The 25,242-nt window shown below is 65.7% G+C and overlaps 1 protein-coding gene across 1 annotated transcript; it reads right to left on the reverse strand.

Moving 5' to 3' along the window:
* Nucleotides 1-3,988: 3,988 nt before the first annotated feature.
* On the reverse strand, nucleotides 3,989-24,992 carry PAXIP1 (PAX interacting protein 1; the record flags this gene model as incomplete). The annotated part of the gene is made up of 20 exons (XM_084230751.1): nucleotides 24,764-24,992; nucleotides 22,647-22,781; nucleotides 20,438-20,481; nucleotides 18,386-18,449; nucleotides 16,011-16,124; nucleotides 14,339-14,965; nucleotides 13,290-13,944; nucleotides 12,808-12,902; nucleotides 12,271-12,366; nucleotides 11,582-11,719; nucleotides 11,064-11,185; nucleotides 10,552-10,736; nucleotides 9,719-9,762; nucleotides 8,945-9,015; nucleotides 8,038-8,140; nucleotides 7,216-7,384; nucleotides 6,381-6,481; nucleotides 4,520-4,654; nucleotides 4,366-4,441; nucleotides 3,989-4,269 (listed from the first exon to the last, which is right to left on the reverse strand). Exons 1-20 carry the CDS (start codon nucleotides 24,842-24,844, stop codon nucleotides 3,989-3,991), a joined length of 3,336 nt encoding a protein of 1,111 aa, XP_084086877.1. The 5' UTR covers nucleotides 24,845-24,992.
* Nucleotides 24,993-25,242: the final 250 nt, after the last annotated feature.

Below are 25,242 nucleotides of genomic sequence, written 5' to 3' on the forward strand. Positions count from 1 at the left end.
CAGACCTGGAGACGCTGCCCCTCTGGGAAGCTCGGGGCTGGCGGGCGGGCGGGCGGGCTTCCTGGGGGCTGGGCAGACACACCTCAAAGTCCCACGGCCTCAGCGCCGAGGCCGGGGCTGGACACCTGGGCTCAGCAGGGTGAGGACAGGGTGAGGCCCAGCAGAGGGCGGTGGGGATGGGAGGGAGGCTCCAGTGTCCACCCCGGTCCAGCCGTCGTCCTGGTCCCAGAGGGGCAGCTCACGTGGGCAGCAGACAAGCCCACAGCGAGTCCCGCGCGAGGGGGGCCTGTCGGGCGCACCTGGGAGGCGCCGGGGTGCTCCGCCGTCATCTGGACTCCGGGCTCCGCTTTAGCAGAAACACCTGCCCCCAGGCGGGCCCTGAGTTGATGCTGGGAGGCCAAGGGCCCGGTGCCTGCGCGGTGAGCCAGCCCCAAGGACACGGCCCGACTCCTGGGGAGGGAGCTGGGGGGCCAGGCCTCGCAGAGAGGCCCCCGAGCAGGAGGGGTGCGAGCAGGCCCAGGGCCAGCACAGGACACAGCTCGGGCTGGCGGCCCCTGTCCCCGCCCCTCTGGCCTCTGTGTGACCTGAGGCAAGTGTCCTGACCCCTTGGGCCCAGCCCCTTGTAGGGTAAGGAAAAATATCAGGCTTTTCTGCCCTCCCGCCATCAGGATAGATGAGGGAACCCTGTGATCCTGAACGCAGGCCTGATGGCGGCACCTGGAGTGGGGACACCTGCGCTAGGACTGTGCTTTTAAGGGCGGCGTCACGGGGACGCCAGTAGCAGCAGCAGAAGCCGAAAGAGAAGCCGAAAGAGAAGAAGCCCGAAGCAGAAGCAGAGAACGCCAGAGAGCCCAGATAGAGTGAAGACTTGCTGGGGGCTGGGAGGCCTGCCAGCCTCCCAGCCCCCCAGCCAGCACCCCTGCCTGCCATATGCCTGGTGAACCCCAATAAAAACCTGCAAAACCACTGAGGACTCTGACTCCTCCTTCACCCGGTCTGCTTGGGATCAGAAAACCTGCCCTGTGTCCTGTCCTGACTTTACACCCCTGGTGAAGCAGGCAGTGCCTGTTAGGCCAGCAAGGGGTTCTCCACGGTGCAGGCAGAGTGGGCAGAGGAGTCCCGAGCCCTCGGTGGCTTCTTCAGGCTTTAATGCTCTTTCACCACCATTTGTAGCGAGGCGCCCGGGTCGGGGGTCGGGGGCCGGGGGCCGGCGGGCCTCCCAGCGCCTGTGGGTCTGCTCTTTCTGGACCCCCTGGGTCTCTCATGGGCTCCGCCGCGCCGTCCTCTGTGACGCTGCCCCGTAGGCCCAGCTCCGGGCCCGGGTGCGCCCACTCTCGCCGGCCCGCACACTCCAGGTGTCCCCCGTCAGGCCGCGCCCCATCCCCTGCCCCCAGCGCCTCCCACATCCAAGGCCGCAGGCGACGGCCACAGAGGCCGGCGGAGCAAGAGCGGGCGTCTTCGTCGCCCCGCGGTAAGTCGGGGGGGGGCAGAGCAGCGGTCGGGCTCCCAGCAAGCGGCCGCGGCCATGAAGCTACGCGGACGCGGCAGAGCGTCTGTGACTCGGCCTGATTTTTTTAACAAAAGAAACTGGAGTTTGCATTTCAGCGGCTGTTGAACGACGGGTTTCTGGGGCTGGGGGAGGCACTGGGAGTCCCACGGCCAGGACGCCTGTGACTCCTGGGGGCGAGGCCGAGCCCTCCAGTCCACGAGGCCCATCCGCCAGCAGGTGAGGCCTCCCCTGAGCCCCCACCTCTCTTCCCACCTCCCCGCTCCTGCCTCCCCTCTGCCCTGTCCCCGCCTCCCTTCTGGCCACCCCAGGCCTCGGCACCTCCCGGCCCGGCAGCTCCAGGGACAGCAGGCTGACCTCGCGCGGAGGCCTCCTGCCTCCTCTAGCCTCTAGGCTGAGCCCAGGCCACCAAGGACAGGCCCAGCGCGGCGCTCACAGCGCCCACCCTCCCCGCCCACAGGCCCAAGCGCCAGGAGCTGGCCAGCCTCGTGTGCGGGGGCGCCGGTGCCGCTGCACCTGGGCGTCAGAAACCGGAGCTCAGGCCTGGCGGGGCCTCGGCAAACACCAAGACGGGAGGGAGCGGCCCCGCGGCTTCCTGGGGCTGTGGCCTCGAGCCGCCAGCAGAGGGCAGCAAAGGAGAGGCTCTGGGTCCCGTCCAGCCACAGACGCCCCAACACAAGCCAGGTGTGCTGCGTCCCGCAGGAGGCCACCATGGGGGCCCAATGTGCCTGTGGCGACAAGAGAGGGGCGGAGCCGAAGGGCCAGGCACTGCCCGAGCTCAGGGGGGCAGGGGTCCGGTGGGCCTCCAGGAGAGGTGGTGTTGGCTCCACTCCCAGGGCGGAGGTCCGGTGGGGTCAGGGCAGGGGAGGGACAGATTGAGGACAGAGGCCTGAAGCCTGAAAGCTGCGTTGGGGTGGCCAGTGGCTCCCTGGGGGCCCGGGGCTTCAACACCACCTCCTCAAGGGCCCGGAATGGAAGCTAAGGCCAGGAGCCAGCCGGAGACTCAGCCCCACTGCCCGGCAGGCAGCCGGCGGGGCGGCAGGACTTGCGGGACGGGGCCGGGACTAACACCTCCTGTTCCGGCCTGGACACTCGCCCACCCTGGGAGAGACAAAGGGAGAGCGGCGGGCCCGGCCCCCGCGGCCCCTGGCTGGCCAGCTGGGGCCCTGCCAACCCAGGGCGGCCCCAAGGCCCCGCCCCAACAGGAGTGGGACGCAGAGAGCTGTCGCCAGCCCTTCCTCAGGTTGGGAAGAGGACGCCGGGGGCCAGGCCTCGTGGACACTGAGGGATGATTTCCCCAGGCCCACAGGACACAGCCGCGGGGATCCCCGATGCCCAGGATCCCTCAGGGTGGACACACCCCCAGCCCCAGGGCTGGGGCTCTGCATGGCTCTCGAGTGCACCCCACTGCCAGCACCAGCTGGAGGGCTCCCGAGGAGCCCCGGAGCGGCCCGGACAGGGCAGGCCTTCAGTGGAGGGGTGACGCCTCTGACTCGACACCCGCACCACCTCCGCCAGGACGCCTAATGACCGCACCGCCTCAGTGCAGGGGTGAAGCTCGGAGCACTCACCACAGGCTCGAGCCACACCCTGGCCTGTGGCAGATGGAGCCATGCCCCGGTCCTCTTCTGGCCCCGGCCCCCCGGAGCCCCCACTTGTGCCGACCCCCAGCCGCCCCTGGCTGCGAGGCTGCCTGGAGGACGTGGTCGAGGCGCTGTGCGGGCAGCCGTAAGCAGGCTGACCTCGGCGCCATCCACTTTCCAATACGCCACGTTTTTAATATTCTCTGGGTCGAAAAGCCTTTTCAGGTGCGCCGGAAGCCGCAGAAACGCGCGCGCACCATCCACAGGGCCCGACGCCGGCCCTCGGCGGCAGCGACGGACGCCCCTACCCGCGCCCGCAAGCCGGGAGGCGGCAAGGCGGGACAGGAGGGCGGGCTGGTGCCTGTGACGCCCGAGAGGCGCGCTCCAGAGACGTTCCTTAGAGAACATTCACTAAAAAATACATTGCCTTGAAATTTCATGGCAAATGGGATCCAGGTGGATGAAAATCTTACAAAGCATGCAAGCATGGAACAAAGGACCCGCTCAACTCTAAGTTCAAAAGTACATTTATTTAAAACGTGGGAAAGTTATCAATATAAAAGAAAAGAGTATAAGAAATAAAAATAATCAAAGTACAAAACATTTCAAATTTTAACATCCATAATTTAGATAGCAAGATCTTTATTTACACCATGTCATCTGCAGCTTCAGCGTATTTAACAGTGTCGTGGAAAGTTCCGAACCAGCCACTGAACCAGGAACCTAATGTGGGCTCCCGAAGTCTTATAACACAAGACATAATTCACGTTCCCCCGGGGAGGATCACATCTCAACGAGATGCAGCATAGTCACTCTGCTCGTCTTCCCGCTCTGGACGCTCGCGGCCAAGAAAGCGGCTGGAAAACAAGGGCCCGGCCAGCACGTGCCGGCGGCGGCATCAGTTGAACTTATACGTGGCCTCGTTGAGGAAAAGTCCATTCGCCTGTTGCGACGCCGCCCCCGGGCCGCCCGCCGCAGCGCGCCCCAGCCCCGGGACCCGCCCCTCGGGGAAGGCCACGGCCGCCCCCCCCGCTGATCCCCTTCGACTCACCCGCACCACATGGCGGGCGCCGCCCCGGGGCCCCCCCAAGCCAGCACCGCTCCCTTTCAAAGGATATGACTCGTAGTCCAGGGTCTGCGTGAGCACGCCCGTCAGCACGAACTCCGCGTTGTGAACGTCTGGGGGACGGCAGCGCGGTCAGCGGTCAGCGGCCACACTGGTCCCGCCCGCCCGCAGCCCGCGCACCTGCCCGCCGCCTGCGCGCCCGCGCGTACCCATGCCTCTGGCAAAGTACTCCCGGCACAGGTGCAGGTCGTTCTCGCAGGAGATCAGGATTATCTCCGACAGACCCTGCGGGGGGAGAGGGCGCGGTCACTGCAGGGCGACCACCTGCTTTCCGGCGAGGAGGCGTCCCCAGCCGCCGCCCACCTTGTTCTGCTTGTGCTCCAGGAGCTTCCGGAAGGAGGGCTGCTTGGTCAGCACCTTCCCGCCCGCGCACTCCACAATCGCTCGCATGGTGGACAGACTCGGGCAGATGCCGGGGGTGATGTAGAAATACTTCGCCTGGAAAGCAACGCAAGCGCGCGCCGTTTCAAGACGCTGTGCGTTCCCGACCTCTGTGTCTCCTCACAATCCCGCCCTCAGTTTCCGTGCCTGGCTCCCTGCGGCGAGAAGGGGCCGGCAGCCCCCCGTCTCCAGCCTGGCGTGGGGCTGCAGGGACCCGGCCAGGTACTCTGCGGGTCTGCTGACCCTAAGGGCCTGTCCGGCCGCCCTTTTGTTGCCTCCAGTTCTAAATCCTCAGCGAGGCCAGGAGGGCCCGTCAGTGAGGGGCAGAGCCCAGCCTGCAGGGCGCCGTTCAGATCCATCGAGGGCACAAAGCTGGCTCACGCCAGGAAGGCTGCGCGGCCCGGGGTGTGACCAGAACGCCCGGGGCGGGGGGGGGGGGGGGGGACCGATGCATAAAACACACGCCTCACTTAGACATCACGAGGGGTGACGGGGTGGGGGACCCCAGAAGCTGACCAGCGGACGCCTTGTTGCTAAGATGGAAACCCTGGCTGGGGAGCCGGGGCGTGATCTCCAGGACAGCACGAGCCGCCCAGCAGTGAGCAGGGCCGGGGGCAGACTCAGGACCGTCCTCCCCTTCTCTCCCCTCCCCTCCCCTCCCTCACAGCCGCTGCTGGAAGATTCTTCTCTCAGTAAACGGACAGGCTCTGGCTCTTCGACAGCTTCCTGGCCGTGCAGCCTGCCCCACGCTCTCGTGTCTCAGTGTGGCACTGCCCGACGCAACAGTAAATAGTTTGGGGCCTGCCCAGTGGCGCAGGGGCCTGAGCGCAGCGCTGAGGCCGTCCGCAGCCTTTGCAGCTCGAGTTCGATCCCAGCTGGCCCTGGCCGGGAGCAGCCCACGAGGCGCACAGACCCCTCCTGCCGCCCGCTGCTCCCCTCAGCAGTGCTTTCGGTCGTCTGCCTGTTCTGCTCCCCACTGTCTCTGGGGAGTCCTCTCGCCCCCCCACCCCCATGACTCTGGCCTGCACCCCAGTTCTTAAAAAATAAAAAAAAAAAACCAGTCCGAGCGCTTGAATAGCTCACATGAGCTGTGACATTAGAAGCAACGAGACTGACGATGCCAGGAGAGGCGGAGCAGCCCCGGGACGGCCACAGAACCCTGCCCGCGTGGCCTCCCCCGAGCCTGCCTGCCCCAGACGGGCCGCGGGCCCACGCCCTCTTGTTCTCTGCGTGTTCTCTGCCCTCATGCAGAACGGGGAATGGTTTGAATGATCAAGGTTTCACTGTCTAGCAGCCTCACTCCGAAGTGCGCTACAGACACTACTTCGCTCTGAACCACTCGGGGAAAGGCCTGACCGCCTCAAGCAAACGTGCACTAGCTCAGTCCCGGGGCTCATTTGGCCCCTAATTAGACGCATGAAGAGCAGACTGTCCTCACGCACGCACGCTGCTCTTGGACCAAAAGGTATTTCCAAGCTGAGCATTAACAAATATTTAAAAACATTTAGACCTGAATTAGACACATTCGAGACTTTTCTCCACGTCTCCTCCGTCCCACAGCTGACACCCCACAGTACCACGACGGCTGCAGGAGCAGCAGCGGCAGCTGCGTGTCCCAGGATGGACGCCCCGACAGGGCTGCTGGCCCGGCATTGTGAGCCTGAACCCCGGAAGGCCTGGGGGACACGGCAGGGCCGCCGGTCCCCGAGAGCAGGGACCGTCTCCTCTGGGCACCCCCGCCACACCGTGGCCCCGGACGCCCGTGCACCCTCGCCCAGTGTACCTTGAAGAGCGGGGCCACATGCGCCCGCTTCAGGGACTCCTCCAGGCTGAAGGAGAACAGCACCTCGGCCTCGGCGTCGCGGAGCAGGAAGCTCTGCTCATCTGGAAGGGAGGCGGTGCTGGCAGTGCGGCCTGGAGGCCCTGCCCCTTGCACAGGGGCCCGCCCGGCCAGATTTCCTCCCCTGTCCCTGAGAACCCCGCCCGGGGGACGCGGCAGACTGTCCTAGAGTACGGGAGCGCTGGGCCCTCCTGTGGCTCCGCCGCCTCGGCCGTGAGCTCACACGACGGTGGGGCACCAGGCCCGGGGCCGCCACAGCGCGGGTGTGGACGGACCACCATGGCAGCCACGTGACCACCTCGGGCTGACGGGCTTCAGTGCCTCTGTGCTGGGGCGCGCAGACCCATAGCGAGGAAGACCCGAGGCGGGGAAGCTGGTCACCAGGCCAGGGCCTGTCCCACAGGCTGGGGGCTCGGCGGGGTGGGGGCGGCACGCCCACACGGGGAGGGTGAACGCAGCTGCTCGGGGCCACTGAGGCTGAGCTTGCTCTGCGCTCCGGGCACTCGGTTCCCGGGACACTCGCTTGCCCTCCCGGGCCACCTCCGCATGGCTGCTAGGGGAGGGGTCACTGTGGAGCGGGGAGGCGGGCGGGGGGTACCCCCAGGCTGGGGGGCACCGCCTGGCCTCCCTGACAGCAGACTCCCACCCAGCAGAGCATCAGACAGGGCGGGGACCGAGCTGTGCGCCCGGGGCCGCGGGCAGGGCAGGGCCAGGGATTAAAGGCTGAATCGGGGTGGACAGGGACGCGCGTCTGGCGGGAGAGGGAGGCGGCGCTCACCCACGAACTCCTGGCGCCGGAAGCACTCCTCCAGCCACTCGGGCGTCACCACGTGCCGCGCCACTGAGATGGCCGTCAGGAACTTCACGGTGCGCGTCACCTTGCTGGCGATGAGGTGCGTGCACTTCTGCGCGGACTCCGCCACCTCGCCGCCCAGGATGTAGAGCTTCTGCGGCCACGACACACACAGGGGCTGGGCTGAGTCGGAGGAGCCACGTGGCGGCACCAGGCGCGCTCGGGCAGGAGACGTGGCCGGGAGGAGCAGCCCCAGCGAGCGCAGATTCGGGTGTGCAACGCACGATTTGGGGGCAACGCACAGAGCCAGCCCCCCGCGCCCCCCAGGGGCACCGACGACACGTGCATCCCTGGCAACACAAGGCCGGCGCGCTGGCTCGTGAGGGGGGCACGGCCCCAGGAGGTCGCCACACTCGGCCCCAGACTGGCGGACGCGACCCGCACGAATTGGCCACAGCGGGTGCGGACGCGTGGCTTGCGAGCTGATGCCTGTGCAGGCTGTGGTCAGATCGCTGCTCTCACAGCGTTTATGTTCGTTTCTTCCTTAAAATCAGAACTGAAACGTGTGAATCTAACGACCCAGATGGAGTTACAGGAGCCACACCCTCCCCGGGACTCTCTCGTGCCATCAATTTTAAAACTTTCAAAGTCGCTCCGTGGCTCACAACGCACAGCCGAGACGGTCTCAGCGCCACGGCAGGCACCGTCCAGGCCCCTGGCCCGGGCCGCACAGGCTGGGCACACAGCACCCCCCCCAGCACCACCACAAGCAGCCGGCAGAGGGGATGGCGCCCCAGAGCGCCTTACCTTGACGTACTGCTGGACCTGGGCGGGTTCGAACCCGGTGAAGAGCACAAAGGGGGTCAGGTCTGGCGTCAGCTTTCTGGTGGGCGGGGGGACGTCTTCAATTCTGCCGGGGAGACCAGAGCAGAGACTGGCTTCAGGTGCACCTGGGAACGGCCCTGACCAGACAAGCGCCGTCGCCAGCTCCCACAGCCTCCGCCGCTCGCGCGCGCCTGGCCGCGTCTCCTTGGAGGAGAGAGGTGGCGAGTGACCCGCCCCTCCCTGGCACCTCCCAGGGCTCAGAGGCCGACTCTGCTCTTCCTCCCCCCCCCCTCCACTCAAAGTAAAAGGAAGTTGGTTCTGAAAAGGCCCCCGGGCGTCCCAGGCCTCTCGGCCCTCCTACACCTCCAGACCCTGCTTTTAGCTCTGATCTCGGTGTGATATTGTGATGCGTCAAAAATAGCCACGTAGCAAGGGTTTTACCAGACAATGCAATAATTCACGGGGCGTGGACAAGGGAGAGGGAGCCCAGGGAGATGAGGGAGGAAGGGGCGAGGCAGAGAGCGCCGCAGCGCGGGCCGTGCCAGGCGGGAAGCCGCGCCCCGGGACAGCAGGGAGGGCGTCTTCCGGAGCCACCAGTGGGGGACAAAGGCCCAGCTCTGCCCGGCACCTGCGGACCCCGGAGAACCAGGGCAGGCTGCAGTCACTGACCAGCCTGGCCCGGCAGCCGGCCAGGCCTTCCAAAGGACGGGCGCTCGCCCGCGTGTCCACACGGGCGCAGGGATGCGGCTCTGCGCTCATGCAGTTCGGCCCGGCCGTGAGACGCCGGGGATGCTGGGAAGCAGAGCACAAATTTGCCCGGAGCCCCTGCTCTTTCCAGAGACGCCCCCACCGCCGCCCCTGCCCAGACCGTGCGGCCGCGCCCACCCACCTGGCTCTCTTGGAGGACGGCTGCGTGCTCACCGCTTCGTTCTGCTTCAGCTTGGGCGGGAGCCTGGCACCCTGCGATAAAGCGGCGTTTCAGCCCTCTCCCGGGGAGCACGGAAGTGCCCGAGGGCCCCACGCCACCCCCGTCTGCACACAGCCCAGACGCCGGCCCCAAGGGCGCAGCCGCAGGAGCAGAGACCCCGTCCCTGCACGTCACGCCACACGTGGCTCCTGACGTACCCCGGCTGGCAGCCTGCGTGGGTCTGGAAACATACTCTGCGTCACACGCTCTACCAAGAAACCTCGCCCACGAGGGTGCAGGAGACCCCCCGGGTGACCAGACCGACCGCGCCATCAAGGGCGAGACGGGAGCAGGCTGTGCCCCGGCCCTCGCCAGCCCCGCCGCCTTCACCTGCCCACACGGAGCTCCTGCACACGCACGCCTGTTCTGACCCGAACCAGCCACCTGCTGCGGGAGCCAAGTGCAGGGCAGGCAGGCCTCTGGCACCGCCCCCCGGGTCCCAGCACCCACCCGGCCTCCAAGCCCGGGGGGCTGCACTGGCGGAAGGAAAGGGCCCAGCTGACTGACGCAGCCCCGGGGAAGCGCCCCAGGGCCCACAAGGGCGCCAGCTTGAATCTGATGGCTGCAGCCCTGCCCCCACGGGAGTCACTTGCCATGTGACAAGCGACTAGAAGAGAAACTTCAATTCGCAAACGAGCGTGCCCCCACGTGTCTCCCACCGCTGCGGTGAGCAGGCGGGGAGCTCGCTCCACCTACCATCAGCAGCTCCGCAGGCACTTTCAAGGGAACTCTCCAAGCGTCTAGCAAGAGAGAGACAGATTATTTCCACGACGCGACCACAGAAAGCCTGCTCTGGGGTGGCCGTCCTGGGCACATGGGGTCAGCGGTGCAAACCCTTCATTCCAGGGAAGGCGGGGACGGAGGAACCGCGGCCGCTGCGGGGGGCTCCGGGAGCTGCCGGCACTCCTGGGAAGGCTCTGGGGAGCAGCAGCCGACGCCCCTGCCACGCGTGGAGCCGGGGTCACGGTGGGGAGCCCACGCGGCAGGCCCAGGCACCACAACCCCCACGGAGCCGGGCTCGATGCTGCGAGGGGTGGGCCGAGGATGGGAGAAGAGACGGGGGCGGCTCCCAAGGTCAGGTGGGCCCACAGACGGGGCGGGGAAGCAGCAAAGCTTCCTCCCACCAAACCCCGGGCCTCGGCTGCTCAAGGAGCAGACGCTGGACTGGGTCTGGACGGCCGTGCTCCAGTGACGTCCACAGGCACAGGGCCCAGGGCTGCGCCTTTCCGGGGTGGGGCGAGGACGGCACCCGCACCAGCAGGACCATCACGCGCGACATGGCCCGAGGACGCCACCTCCACCCTGACCAGGAGCCCGGGGCTGCCCTCAGAGGCGCCATCTCGGACGCACAGACTAGCTTGATGTAGAGCTAACAGGAGCGCCTCCCGCTGCGACAGCCGAGCTTAAAAATGCAACAAACCCCCAGCCCACGAGGCCCTGGGCAGGGCGGGGAGCCGGCAGGAGGGCGGGAGAGAGCACAGACTTCATTCAGGGTGGCGGAGCACTTCCGGCGTGAGAACCCCGCTCACCCAGGAGGCCCAGAACCAGGTGCTGCGCGGGGGCGAAGGGGTCCTGCAGGCTGAAGGTCGTGTAGCGGCTGCACTGAAGCTGCCTCAGCGCCTCGAAGTTCCCCAGGAGAATGTCCCCCAGCCACTGGGCGTTCACGCAGGGGATCCTCCACTCTTTGGCTTTCTCGTACTTTAAACCAGTCGGTCTTTTTATGAGGAAACATTAAGCGCGGGTTAGAGGCCTCTGCTCTCACCCGTATTTACTCTCCAGCTCTCGCGACGGCGCCGCAGGGCTATCCAGAAACCCCCGCGGGGGCTGAGGGCCCCACGGCGCACACCCATGTCCCACTCCCGCCCGGCGCCACAGGGGCTCGCAGCGGCTTCAGCTCAGGCACTTGTGAGCGTCGCTGCCCGTCTTTCAGCAGACCCTGGGCCTCACAGGCAGGTCTCCACGCGGCAAGGAACACGGGGCCGCGGGGCACACACCCCAGGACAGGGAAGCGCAGGCGCGGGGCGCGCAGCGCGGCGCTTACTCTTTGCAGATGAGCACGGTGTTGCTCCGGCACAGGTAGCCCGTGTACTTGGCGCCCGCCAGGTAAGCCATCAACTTCAGGTCGTCCCTGTCACTGTCGACAAATCCAGTCACAGAAATAATCTAAGGGGAAGAGAGCAGAGAAGCCGAAACACAGGGACAATTAATCCCGGCCCCTCCTCCCGAAACGTGGTGCCGCCCCCGGCGCCCAGAACAGCACTTTAAAGGCGGCAGCAGCATGCCCTGCCGAGCCACGGCGGGGCCTCTCTGTGCCTGTGGCGCTGCCCAGGTGATCCCCACGGGCACTGGCCGAGCCACCCCCACCCTTCCCACTGCCCGGCGCGCCAAGGCCAAGGAGAGACCCAGGGCTGCGCGGGCCCTGCCGCAGCGGCCACCTCGGGTGCCTGCACAGCACCAAGGACTCCGAGCGGCGGCAGGAAGAGGGGCCCTGACGCAGCTGGGGGCACTGGCGCGGGAGGACGGGGCAGCGGCTGGCGGGGGGAGCAGGTGTGGCCTCACGTGCTGCGCGCAGGGCTTCCCCCCGGGCGGAAAGGCCACGGGGAAGTGCAGGGTGCGGTGAGGCGGCACCATTCTCTTGCGCTTCAGCACGGTGTTCAGCCAGTGCGCCGTCACGCAGCGCTTCCGCTCCCGGATGGCCTGTGCAGAGGACGGGAGCCGCTGCGTCCTCACGGATGTGCCGCAGGGCCGGCAGGATCGGCTCCCTGCGCCTGGCTCCCCTCTCCCGCCTGACCACGCGGAGCAGCGACCCTGATGCCGCCCGCGGGCAGCTGCTCGCTGGGGACAGCCAGCAGCACAGAGGGCAGCGCTCGCCATGGCCCAAGTGGCGCCTCAACTGGAAATGCGAGAACTCGTCTCTGATCCTCAAGACTGAGCTCCATGGGAGCGCAAAGGCCCCACACCAGCGAGGACTGGGGTGCCCGCCCTCCCCAAGTGCAGCACAGAAGCAGCCTCCCGAGAGGCCTACCTTCCCAGCGGACACGCGGTCCACAGCGGGCACTGCCCTGACAGCCCACCCCCGTGGGGCTCTGCCGCAGGGTACCGCGGCCCCTAGCCCGTCTCCACCGCTCAGGGCACAAGGCCCGGCTCTGGGCGGGGTCCCTCCCACCTCCCTGTGGCCTTCCCGTTGGAGCAGCAGCCACGGGAGAGACCCCCCTCCCATCCTCAGTCCCGGAGCAGGGGCCCCTCACCTGCGTGTACACGTTGCTGACCTGGCTCTCACACAGAAGGTGCGTGCAGCGGCCAGACAAGGCGGGGTCCACAGTGCCGCCGTGTGCCTGGATGATCTGCACAAAGACAGCCCGTCACGGGCCGGCGCAGGCCAGGGCGGCAGCCACTCAGCGGGCGGAGCCCAGGTGCAGCTGCTGCGCGCACCCCCATCTCCACCCACGACAAAACAGACAACACTCATTCTGTCTGGAGGCCCACAGGGAAGAGGCAGCCTCTCTCCCAGAGAGGAGAGCCCAGGGGACTCAGGACAGAGGAGGGGACAGGCCCTGTTGGGGTCACCAAAAACCTGACCTTACTGCCACAGCCCTACTCACAGGAAGGCCACGCCCCCGAGAACCCCACGGACAGTCTTAGAGAGAACACCCAATCCCTTCCCTCCCAGCTGAGGAAGCAGATCAGAAGAGCAGCCGCGGCCCCACCCCGCACTCAGAGTGCCTGGGTCTCCTCGGAAGCAGCCCCCAGACAAGGTCGCTCCGTGGGGCCTGCTGGCCACTCACCCGCTTCCAGGCGGCCAGCAGCTGCTTGTCGGACATCTGCTCCGGGTAGTCGGCCACTGCGAACACACAGCCCAGCAGGAAGCCGCCCTCGGGGACTAGGCAGAACGACACCGGGAGGGGAGTTACACCCTCGGGCCTGCTCGCCAGAATCAGAACCGCCCTCTGGCCAGCGCATGGACAGGCACACCCCCTGTGGCAACCCAGGCTCTGCATCTGCGCCAAGTCACTGAAAGTAGCACCAAGGGCTCCTGCCCCGATGCACAGGGGCAGTCCCGTGGCCACCCGGCCTCCCGCAACACCAAGGAGGCTGCCGAGCGGGCATCTCAGGTCTCCAGGCAAAGGCTGTCCCCCGGGCCACTGGCTGCTGAGGCCGGCACCCACCCCGCACCCGTTCTGCACGAGCTGCAGCGTGACTCCTCACCCCGGCACCCCACCTGGGCAGGGGCAGACTTCGGGAGAAAGAGCCAAGTCCCATCACTCACGCTCCACTGCCGGGTCGTGTCCAAACAGCTGGGGCTGCGGCTGTGGCTGTGGGGGCGCCTGCAGCTGCAGGGGGGGTGGCGGCTGACCCAGGTGCTGTGCACTCTGAGCTTGCATCTGCTGCTGCTGCTGCTGCTGCTGCTGTAGGCGCTGCAGCTGCTGCTGCTGCATCAGGCTGTGCTGCTGCTGCTGCTGCTGGTGCTGCAACTGGGCCAGCTGCTGGTGCTGCAGCTGCTGCTGCTGCAGCTGATGCAACTGCTGCTGCAGGGCATGCTGCTGCTGCAGGGGCTGCAGCGGCTGCTGAGGGCGGGTCAGTGGCTGCTGGGGGTGCAGCTGCTGTGGGGGGAAGTGTAGCTGCTGCTGGGGGAAGGGATGCTGATGGACCTGCGGGGGCTGCTGCGGGAAGGGGTGTGTCTGTGCAGGGGGGTAAGGCTGCTGGGCCATCTGCTGCTGCTGCAGCTGCAGGATCTGCTGGGGGGGGAGATGCAGCACCGGGTGCGGCTGGGGCGGGGGCAGGGGCTGCTGCTGCGACAGGTGTGGCTCTGGGGGCCCCTTCCCGGGGCTGAAGAGAACGGCGTTGGCGTTCGCATGGCCCTGCTGGCTGTGGTTCACCTGCTGCTCGACACTCTTGGTAGGTGCTGAGAGGGACTGCAGGATCTGGAACAGAGAACATCGGCGCGGCTACCAGCAACTGCCGCCGTGCACGAAGGGTCTCTCGTGGAGAGAGCAGCGTGCCCGTCTTCTCACCGTTCAACTCAAAGGCAAGCACCACGCAACCAGGAGCTTCGAGAAAAGCACGTTTCTCCTTTGCAGCCACCAAGCACCACAATTCAATAGCGCAGGGGAGTGAGTTTGTATTGGGGGCCTCGAGTGGGAACCAAGCGGGGACAATGGAATCAGCTCTGAACTGCAGCTGACGACACACGGGCTCCCGTGGTCGGAGACGGCCGCAGACCAGCCCCGAGAACGCCCTGCCCGTGAGCGACCTGCTCCGGGAGCGGGAAACACACCGGAGCAGGCCACACCCCCGCGCACGCCCCGAGCGACTCACGTGGGCGACATGGGAGGGCCGGCCGGCCTGCTGGACGTCGGCGCTGTTGGTGATGTTCCTGAGCGTCCGCACGGCCGGGTTCCACGTGGCGGTCATCTCCGGCCTGCCGGGACCCTGGAGGCTCTGTCCCGAGGCCAGCAGGCCGCCCCGGCCCTCCACGGGCAGCAGGCTGCCCGGCACCGGGGGCACGTTGGCGCAGAGGTTGATGAGCCCCGGCTCCTTCCCCGGGGGCAGCCGGCGCTTGGCCGCCGCCAGCTGCGGGACCTCGGCGGGCGTCCAGTTCAGGTTCCTCTCCTGCTTCTCGGGCGACGAGTCCGAGGAATCATCGAACATCAACTCCCCTTTGGGTTTCTCGGTGCTCGCTTTGGGCGAGAACGGGCGGGCGCCGGGGGGAGACCCCTCTCGGGAAGAGGCGGGGCTGGACTTCCCGTCCGTGCTGCCCTCATCGGGGGAGTCCGGCTCCTCGTTTTCGGCCTCCTCCTCTTCCTCCTCCTCCTCCTCATAAATAATCAGACGAGGGTGATAAAAGGCTTCATCCTTCCTGGCTTTCTCGGACACGCAATCCAGGACCCAGTCGGGGGTCACGACCCGGATGCTGGCTCTCTTCAGCGCGCACTCGTACTTCTCCTGCCGGCAAGCAGAGGCAGAGCCGGGCGTCTGCTCGGTGCTCCCCGAGGCGCGCTCAGAAAAGAACTTCGGAGAGGGGTGAGTGGGCCCCGAAATCAAATACAGTCGTGCTCATGACCCAGCGCTGACGTGAAGGGGAGCCCGGCACTAAGCCAGAGCGCGCCTCTCACCTCTGCAGCCACCAAGGAGGTCAACACGTGACGTCACCAGTGCACGCGCCACGCTGCCCCACAGGCTGCGTCTCCCAGGTCCACTCGGCGCCGGCCCTGCCGGCCACAGCGCTCCCACGTCAGGGTGCAGAGGACCGGGCGGGCGCCCCGCCTCGGTGAGCTGCCAAGGCCGTCCAGGCGGGGCTGGGGGGCTCCCACCCGCCCCCACCTTACCCAGCGCACGTGCTCCTACTTCTCAGGTGAAATACGGTGACGTGGGATCAGACTGAGAGCAGCAGGAGAAACGGAGGCCACGGCTACACGTGGGAACCTCCCTCACGGGACTTCCCACCACAAACGTGCAGCTGGGCTTTCCACGGGGCCCACAGGGCGCGTGTCGGGGAGGTGGGTGCCAGGCCCGGGGGGGGGGGGGGCGCGGGGAAAGGGGGGCCCTGCAACGCGTTTCCAGAGGCGGCGCTGCTGACCTGGGCCACGCGGCCACCAGCGCTTGGGAGAGGCCTGAGCGGGCCGGGCCGGGCGTGGTTTTACACGTTCCCGAGGACGTTACACCAAGGATGTCCCCAGTGCACAGTCATGCTCGGGACAAGACCTTTTTAAAAACTGTGACGAAGACTAACCACCTATTTTCACAAATAATAATAAACTGAAGTTTACTGGAAACTCTAGAGATTAAAAATATTTTCCTATTTCCTCCATGAAATAAGCCCCAATCCTAGTGAATTTACAAGTCACGTCTGTATCAAAATAAAACTTCATCACATCACCCCCTTTGTGGAAAGACAGGGCTAGATAGCACAAGCCGAGAAGATGACCTTTAGCAGGTCAGTGTGGTAACAAAGCCCAGGAAAGACGGGACCAGACACGCCGGCTCTTACCCCCTTGGGCTCTGGAACCACCAGGTGCGTGCACGTCTTGTTCAGAGTCAGCTGGCACTGCCCCCCGTAGAAGGTCAGCAGAGCCCACAGGGCGCTTCTGTCTTCAGCAGAGACCTGGTGGACAGCGAGGTCAGCCCCCGCACCCCCGCCCGCACTCACCCCACCTCGGAGCGGGGAGGCCCCAGTGGGAGAAACTAAGATTCTGACTAGTCAAGTTTTGTCATAAAACTTTCGTTCCTAGCACACTCGTTTTGCTGACATCCCTCTTTGTCGCCTGGTCACACCCAACGGTCAGAAACAGTGCCCGCAGCACTGCTGCTTCTCTGGGGGAGCTGCCCCAGGGAGACCAGGAATGAATTCTGAGAAATAGAACTCCAGAGTCTGCAAGACAAGAGAAGCATTAAAAAAAAAATAAAGGTATGAGAGCTGACTCTAACGCTGTAACCAAGTCCAGCTCTTTCTGGACCAATTTAACGGTCCCTGAGAATCCTGAACTTCGTCCACTGATTTTTCCACCAGCGTGAAGAACCAGCACGTCAGCTTCTCAGCTGTCACGACGCGGCTCGCCAAAAATCCCCCATTGCCCATCTAACTTCTTCTGTATAACTCAGGAAACTATTTCGGATTCCAAACTGCTCTGTACGCTGACAAGAACGCGTCAACGTATGGTCACCTCTAGAATCATTGTATCTGTTTGATTTAGTTGATGTCACATGACAAGCAGCAGAATGTCGTTCTCATTAAAGGCTTTTATAACGACACCGGCTCTGCGGGTCAGCAGAGGTGAGACTGCACTCTGGCGATGCAGACGCCGCCCATGAGCCACCACAGCATCCCCCCTGGGCCCGAGGCGCTGGCCCCTGGCCCCGGACAGCCCTGGCCACGTCAGGACACGTGTGGCACCAGCCACAGGGAGCCTGGCCAAGTCCCGCCGGCCTGTGTCATCACGGGGCCGCGTGTTGCTGTGGAAAGAGCATCAGGGAGGGAGCCCCCAAATTAGCTTATGTCCCCTGGAAGCATCTATGAGCCAGATTCTTCATCAATGTACAAGTGGGTAAAATGACCCAAACACCGCTACCGCCGCATTCAGTGAGTCTGCATCAGCTTAACCAAGAAAGGTCTTCCCATACCAAACATTAACAAAAGTTCCAGGTGGAGGGGGAAAGGGATGGGACTAGGGGGACATTTTATTTCATTTTCATGCTTTTCTGTATTTTCCAACATTTCAAGCGCAGCAGCTCAGCTAGCGGGCTGGTGCCGTGCAAGTGGCTTTAGGCATGGCCGTCGGCTCATCTCCAAGGCTACCTCAGCCACGTGCTGGGTGCCCTGTGCACCCTGCCCTTAGATCTGGGCACGTTCCTGAGCTCAGACAACTGCAGGGCAGAGAACACACACTCGGGTTCCTGTGCTGCTGAGCGTCCCTGGCCCCGCCCGCTCTGGGCACACACCTCGCCCTGCGGTGCCGCCTCTGGGCAGCTGTACACTCGTTCCGCTTTGCCACCCACTGAGGCCTGCATTCTAACGGATCAGTGTGAGCCCTGGTTCGTTAAGAAAATTCTCCAGGAGCCTCCCTGGTGGTGCAAGGGGTTAAGACGCAGCCTGTGAAACTGTCAGCAGCCTCTGCAGCACGAGGCTAGGGAGCAACCCACACGGCGCAGCAGGCCTCTCCTGTCTCCCCGCTGCTCCTCTCACCAGTGGATTTCAGTGGATCCATCTGTTCTGCTCCCCACTCTCTTTCTGGTGAATCCTCTCACCCCCCCCCACACCTCTGGCCTATACCCCAGTTCTTATATGCACAAATGAATAAATCTTAAAAAGAAAAAGAAAATTCTCTACTTTTATTTCTGACTGAATTTTCCTTTCCATCCTCTTAATTTCACCTTTACTCTTTTATATTCAAGTTTTAAGTCTTTGTAATTCCTAGGATAAAAAGCCCACTTTCACCCACTAAACTTTCAAATCTTTTTTTTTAAGATTTATTTATTTATTTATACAAGAACTGGGGTACAGGCCCAGGTACGGGAGGGTGAGAGGATTCACCAGAGCCAGAGCGGGGAGCAGAGCAGGCAGAAGGACCGAAGTCCACTGCTGAGGGGAGCAGCGGGCGGCAGGAGAGGTCTGCGCGCCATGTGGGAACCTCGCCTGGCGGCCGGGGATCGAACCAGCGCTGCAGAGGCTGCGGGCAGCTTTGCAACCCAGCGCTCAACCACTGCCCTGAACTTTTAAATTTTAAAGCGAAGCACGAACATGCGTGTCTCTTAAACACACAGGTCAGGAACAGCTTGTCTCAGGGCGGCTTGCGAGCCGGCTGTGAACCAACCCTTGGCAGCGGGGTCGTCGCGCCAGCGCCACGAGGCGGCCTGTGTCGGGCTTACCTGAGAGAGGCAGGCAGTGACTCCAAAAAAGATCTGGCACGACTCCGGAGAAAAACCGTTCACTCTGTTTTATCAAATTAAGATTCCAACGAAATGCAGTCAGGACCATCCCTTTCTCCCCTACACCCTCCTCGGCTGTCTGGACACGCCGCGCCCCCTCCACCCCGACCTTCCATTTAGAAGAGCCAAACTACGCTGCCCAGAGCGCCGCCGCTGGGGATCAGGAGAGTCGCCCGCAGGCTCCATTGGCACCATGGACAGCGGCAGAGGCCTTCACAGGAAAAGCACCCGCCAGCTGACCAGCTCCCCACACACACGAGCACGGCACAGCGACTATCCTAAGCCACCTAAAAGTCTCGAGCAGGGCCTCTCTGGGGGCGCAGGGGTTAAGCATCAGCACTATCACGCTGTCCACAGCCACTGCAGCCTGAGTTGGATCCCCGGCCAAGGAGCTCCCCACACGGCGCAGCAGACCTCTCCTGCCTCCCCACTGCTCCCCTCAGCAGTAGATTTCAGTAGATCCGCCTGTTCTATTCCCCAGTCTGTCTCTGGTGAATCCTCTCACCCCCCCCCGGCCCCCCACACCTCTGGCCTGTACCCCAGCTCTTGTATGCATAATGAATCCATTTTAAAAAAGTAAACAAATAAATAAAGAGCATCGAGTAAGTTTATTCCAGAAGGAAAGGCTGACGTGTGACTCGCTGTGCCTGCTGGGGAAGTGGACGGGCCACCACCGGCTGTCACTGCGGACAACATGACTGGCCTTCAGTGTTTTCAGACAAGAGCAAGAACAGATCCTTCCCAAGGCCTTCCCAAGTCTGACGTGGACAGCAGCCCTTGGCCCCACTCGCTGACTGCGCCGGGCCGCGGCACGGCCTCCAGGTGCCTGAGCTCTGTAGCCTATTTCCAGCAAGCACAGTGGCTTTTTGGTTGAATTTGAAGCATCAAAAAATCAGAAATGGGTAAAAGCATAACTTCCCTTCCTCTAGGAGAAAAGCAGACCTACTGAGAGAGGTGGATCAAGACAGATCCCACCAAAAGGTCTACCGCAATCTGGAAGCTCTGATGCGTACCCTGAGAAACCCCACACGATGTGAGCTGGCCACCCCCAGACTCCCCTGGGCTCCAGGAACCCCCATCCTGCCGCCGGTCTGTCTGTACACAAAAAAAACAAGCAGGACAGGAACCTCCTCAACGTTCCAGATTCTGGCGTAGATGCTGGAGCTGCTACAGAGCTGCCTGAATCTTCTCCATCTGGCTGCACTGCCCTGTGAGCTTCTGGTATGGGGAAACCCCTTGCCTCTGGGACGCAGTGTGCAGGGACTGCTGGCGGAGCTCCATCACAGCAAGTGACGGGGCCCTCGCTCAGGCATGAGGTGCCCGTGTCGGGACTGCCTGCATCAGGCCGTGCTCATGGTGACCGCCCAGGGAAGCCTGATGCTTTCAGGGGAGAGGAGGCAGGAGGCAGGCCACCAAGCTGCGGCCCGCAGAGGGCCCATGCTGAGGTCCAGCCCAGCGCAGGGGAGACTGGAACGCAGGGGCGAGCGCATGCCCGTGAGCTCCATGGGGCAGAGACCAGGCCTTGCTGGACACGCTCTGTGTCCTGCACCCAACCCGGAGCAGGCACCAACTGCACAGCCAACACCACTAACATGACTAACACGCGTGTCATAAAACCAACGCTGCTCTGACATCTCCCCCAATCTAGTCTTCAAATAACTCATGGTTTGGTTCACATAGAGTTCAAATTCTAAAGTACCCAACCTCACCGATACCATAAAAGCAATCTGTTTCAGAGACAAAAAACTGAGGCCCAGAGGAGCAGCCCCGATGTCACAAAGCCTGCGGCCGCAGGGCTGAGCCCCCGCCCCCGCCCCCGGCCAGAGCCAGGCCAGCCGGTCCCTCCCCAGGCGGGCAGGGCGGGCACAGAGCCGGGCGGGCGGGAGAAGAGCAGGGAGAGAGAGCACACGACACCCCAGCCCTCACTGGGGTCCGGGCTCACCCGGCGCCACCGCCAGCCTTGCCTCGAGGGCCCTTCCCCAAAAAGGATACGGCAGAAGAGCTCCACACTGGACAGACAGAGTCACCCAGGAAGGCTGAAAAAAAAAAAAACAGCAGATGACAAATGTCTTGGACGTACAATCAGGACGACGTCCCTCCCCCTCGGGCGCCCGGGACCTGCGGCACCGTGGTGCAGGCCGAGCCCACCCGCCGCAGCACCAGGCCAGGGGAGCGTGGCCCCGGCTCACCAAGCTGTGGGCTCTCGCAGCCGCCACTCCAGACACGCAGGCACCCCTGCTCCAGCTGCAAGGCCCTCCCAGCGGGCCCGGAGCTGAGGACCCCCACAGAGCCCCCCCATGCGCCCCCAGTCTGGTCTGAAGTCCGGAACCAGCGCGGTCCCGATCCGGGCGCTGTCTCAGTGAACCAAGCAGGTAGCGCTGAAAACCATGAAAAGCACCCCCCACTCTCCGGACATCTCTTCGTGCGTTCCGCGACTCGGGGTAGTTACAAAACCCGACATTAATGACTATCTTTTGGGGTAATTTATGGTTTTGAAAAATTATTTCCTCAAGTCTACATTCCATTTTCTTAATGACATGAATCATTCTCCAGGAAACTCTGCTTCACAAAACTGCTACCTAAAAACGCAGCCGGGCCCCACTCAGCTGACGTGCCCGGACGTCGTGAGACAAGACACCTGCGCACGTGCGTCGCGCACGAGTGGACTCACACGGCACACACTCGCGGGACGCGACCCTGGCCGCGCCGCGAGGACAGACCCGCACCTTTGCGCTCGTGCAGAGGCTGCTCCAAGCGAACTCTGACCTCCCGCAAGCGCAGAGCGGCCGGCACGGGGCACCCTCGTCACTTCAGGTGACGGCGGCGACCTCTCAGCTCGCGCCCGCACGGCGGGTCCTCCGCAGACGGGCTGCGCTGGCAGACAGGTCACTCTGCCCTCCAGGGACGGCGCCCGTGGGCCAGCGGGCACTGACTGCTCTTCTCCAGGCACTTTATTGCCACCGTGATGGTCCTGGGGAAAGTCCCGGGGCCTGGACGGGAACCGGCAGCGTCCATCAGCCACGCCGCCTCTGCCCTGCCTCAGCCCGTCTTCCCGTGGGCAGCCTCCACTCTCCACAGCAACCCCAGGGACCCCGAGGCCCCCAGTTGGGCAGGATGGCGGCTGTCCCCAAACCAGAATTTCCAGTTCCCCGGTGTCTGTCTCGTGTCCAAGAGGCTTTCAGCGCCCAGGGGTGCTACGCTAGCCCTGAGCTGGGTGGGGCAGGAGGAGGGGGCCGCTGTGACCACAGGCACGTGCTCAGCAGCTTTAGGGTGGGCCGTGCTGGACCGCAGAGCCAGGCCCCGGGGCCCAGGCAGCGGTCAGCCTGGGTCTCCCCACTTTGAGACGCTGGGCCACGAAGGGGCAAGCAGAAGAGGCCCCGAGGCCCGCCCTCGGGTGGTCCAGAGCACCATGCCAGGGGGTCACGCCAGCAGTGACGAAGCAGGTGGGACGAGAGGCACACCCTCGTCCTCGGGCACCTCACCCCAAAGGCAGAGACACCACCAGAGTGAGCCTGCGCCCGTCCAGTGGGCACGACCGACACTCCCAGCGCGGCCCGAGGCCACAGAGGAAAGCGTACGTTCCAGCGCCCTGAAGGAATGTGACGCCCGGGCTGATACCCAGTAAGTGCTTCACTCTAATGCCCAGACGTGCCCACGACAGATGAGCTGCTGCTGGGCACACGGGCGCCCGACGCGGCCCCCCAGCAGAGCCCGGGGCTCAGGCGCCCACCTGCACCCACGCAGTGCACGCTGCCCGGCCGCCGCTAGGAGCCACCACCCGCCACGCCGCCCAGTGGCCCGCGCAACACGGGGCCGTCGGCCGAGGACAGGAAGCAGGTGGGGGCCGCACGTGCAGCCGCCTCTCAAAGCACTCGGCTGCAGGGGAGGAGGAAGGGGCCGCGCTGCCCACCGCAGCCACCTCCTGCCCGGACAGACGCATGTTCCCTGCGGACTCACTGAGGCCCCTGCTTCCGAGAGGTTTCCCGGCTTCCAGCTTCCAGAGAGCCATCAAATGGGGCCTCCACGGCAGGTGCACGAGCCCGCCAGGTACGGAGACGGGCTGGCGGGCCTTGGGCTGAGGCAGGCCCTGGGGAAGGGCTCCCCACAGAGCAGCATCGGCAAGGCCTCTGCCGAGACATCAAGCTGCAACGCGCTGCGTTCGGGATACCTGAAGACACAGCGAACCCGATGCCATACTCACCTTGACCACAGGCAGGTCAAAGACCTCCCGGGCCTCCCCCACCTCCGGGTTGTCCCCGTCTTCGGAGATGATGTGCGAGGCCAGCGCGTTGTACGACACTTCCTTGGCTCTCCCGGCCTTCAGCAACTGGATGACCTTCAAGAAAACCACACGAACATTTCACTGTGGGTTCAGACGAGCTGCGAACAATAAAGATCTCTCCACCAGGACGGGCAGCCTTCCCTCCTGGGCAGTCAGCATGAAACAGCGGGGATCAACGGCAAGGAAGGACGGGGGCACCGCGAGCCAGGAAGACAGAGCCACAGATGCGGAGAGGCCTTCGAGGCGGAGACAGGTGAGCCTGCTGGGTCAGGTGGGGAGAGGGAGCGCGGCAGGCAGCAGACTTGAGCAACGGGCCTGGGCAGAGAGGGCCGCGCTTCCTCCTCCAGCCCCAGATACTTGGGTCTCCTGCAGGCGCCCGCAGGCCCTAAAGCAGGACATGGTTCCAGAGAAGGTCCCCATGGCGTGCAACCACACTGGGCTGGCTGCGGACTGCGGCCAGGAGACCTGGGGCAGAGCACGCGGGGAACACAGGAGGTCAGCAGGCACGGCCGGGAGGAGGAGGAGGCCGGGGACAGGCATGCCCGGGACAGGCACGCCCAGGCCAAACCTGCACAGGGCAGAGACTGCAGGCAGAGGCCCTGCCTCCTCGCCCAGCAGAAGCCCTCTGCCAGGGAGCCATCAGCACAACAGGAAAAGGCAGCCAGCTAGCTGGAGGGGGTAGGGGGCAAAGTGGAAAGGGGGGGGCCCCTTAAAGTGGAGAACCCAGTGCACAGGAGGCTCCAGGCCTCGAGGAAACCCTGGGTGTGAGGACAAACAGCCCCCAGGAGAGCGGGGCACCTGGCGGCTCAATGGGCTGCTGTCACACGGGGACCCCGCAGACAGGCCCCGCTGCAGAGCTGGGCGAGGGCCACTGGCCACAAGCCCCCAGCCCCTGACCCTGCTGCCTTTCCCGTGGGCCTGACCTCAGTGGCCCCCACACTCCCAACACTCGGGGGTGACCAGACCTGCACCTGCTCCTCCTCTCCCGGCCCTTCTCTGCTCCCTCCCGGCCTTCGCTTCCCTTCTCCCGTCCACGCTGCTCACTGCCAGCAGCCAGCCTCGCCTCGCCTCCCCCTCCGCAGCACACGCGCCCGCCCCGTCTCATCTCCACACCACCCGCTCCCACCCAATGTGTCAGACCCGGGCTCCCGAGGGGCCCACACGCAGCAAGCCAGCGCCCCCCCCTCCGCCTGCCTCGGGGCCCGGGACGCCCTGGGGGTGGCTCCTCCTGTGCACCTCTGGGGGAGGCTCTCCCCACCCCAGTCTGGGCACCCCGGCCCCACGAGGAGAGGGCCCCCTGCACGCACTGGCCTGAGGCGCACTGCACCGGCGCGGCACCGGCCTGCCCCACCAGCTTAGGGACTGGCCAGGGGGCTGCTGGCCCGCACCCTGGAGGCAGCGGCCCCCGATGCCAGCGGTTTGCCCAGGACGCTTGGGCACCTGGACGTGACTCCAAGTTGAGCTGAGGGGGTCGGACTCGCAAGCTCGTCCCGAGAGGAGCCGGGAAGGGGTGGAGGAGGGGCCGCCACCCAGCACCCCCTCAGGGCGGCCCGCGCTGACCCTGGAGGTCAGAGCTCACCAGCCCCTGAAGTCACAGCAGGAGCAGGTGGCGCCCGGGGCCACGCGGGGAAGTCGGCGGCCGCGCTCGCCCTGCGCCCCGGGCTCTCCAGCCCCGGCCCCCCGCCGTGCTCCGGGCTGGGCTGCCGGGCGCGACCGCAGCGCGGGCCTCGTGGGGAGGGCGCGCTCCGCCCGCGCGCAGCAGCGGCCCTCGGGGGGTCAGGCGGGGCCCCGCGCGGAGCGGCGCGCGCCGCGGGTGCCGGGCGGCCCCGTCCCAGGAGCGCTCGAGGCCCGCGCGGGCGCCGCCGACAGGTGACGGCCTCGGGCCGGGGCGCCGAGCGCGGGGGTCGGGGCGCGCCCCCCGCCCCGGCCGGCGCCCCGCGGGCGGCGTCGGGCGCGGCCCCGGCCCCGGCCCCCGCGCCGTCCCCCGGGCCCGCCTCCCGGGCCGGCCGGGCCGGGCGCCCCGACGGCGGCGGTACCTGCGGGTCGAGGTCGCCCACCGCGTAGTACTTGACCTCGCGGAACATCTCCTCGGGGACGGCGGGCGGCGCGCCCGACATGGCGGCGGCCCCCCCCCCCGCCCGGCGGGGCTGGCTCCCAAGCGCGGCCGGCGGCCCCGGCCCGGTCCGGCGAGTCGGGGCCCCTCCCGCGCCCTCCGGCCCGCCCCGCCCGCGCCGAGCCCCAGCGCGGGAGCCGCGCGCGCCCGGGCCGCACCACCCGCCGCCGCCGAGGGGGAGCCGCGGGCCCCGGCGAGCGGCCCGCGCCGCCCCGCGCCCCCGCGGCGGCCCGCGCCGGACCTCGGGCGCCGGGCCCGCGTCGAGCCCGCGCCGGGCCCCGCCGCCCCGGCCGCCGCCGCCGCCCCCCGGGGCCGCCCCGGGGGCGCGGGGAGGCCGCCCCCCCCCGCCGCGGCCGGAGTGGGCCGGCCCGAGCGAGCCGGAAGCGCCGGGCCTCCCGTCGG

This window comes from Talpa europaea, assembly GCF_964194135.1.
Source record: "Talpa europaea genome assembly, chromosome: 3".
NCBI lineage: Eukaryota > Metazoa > Chordata > Mammalia > Eulipotyphla > Talpidae > Talpa > Talpa europaea.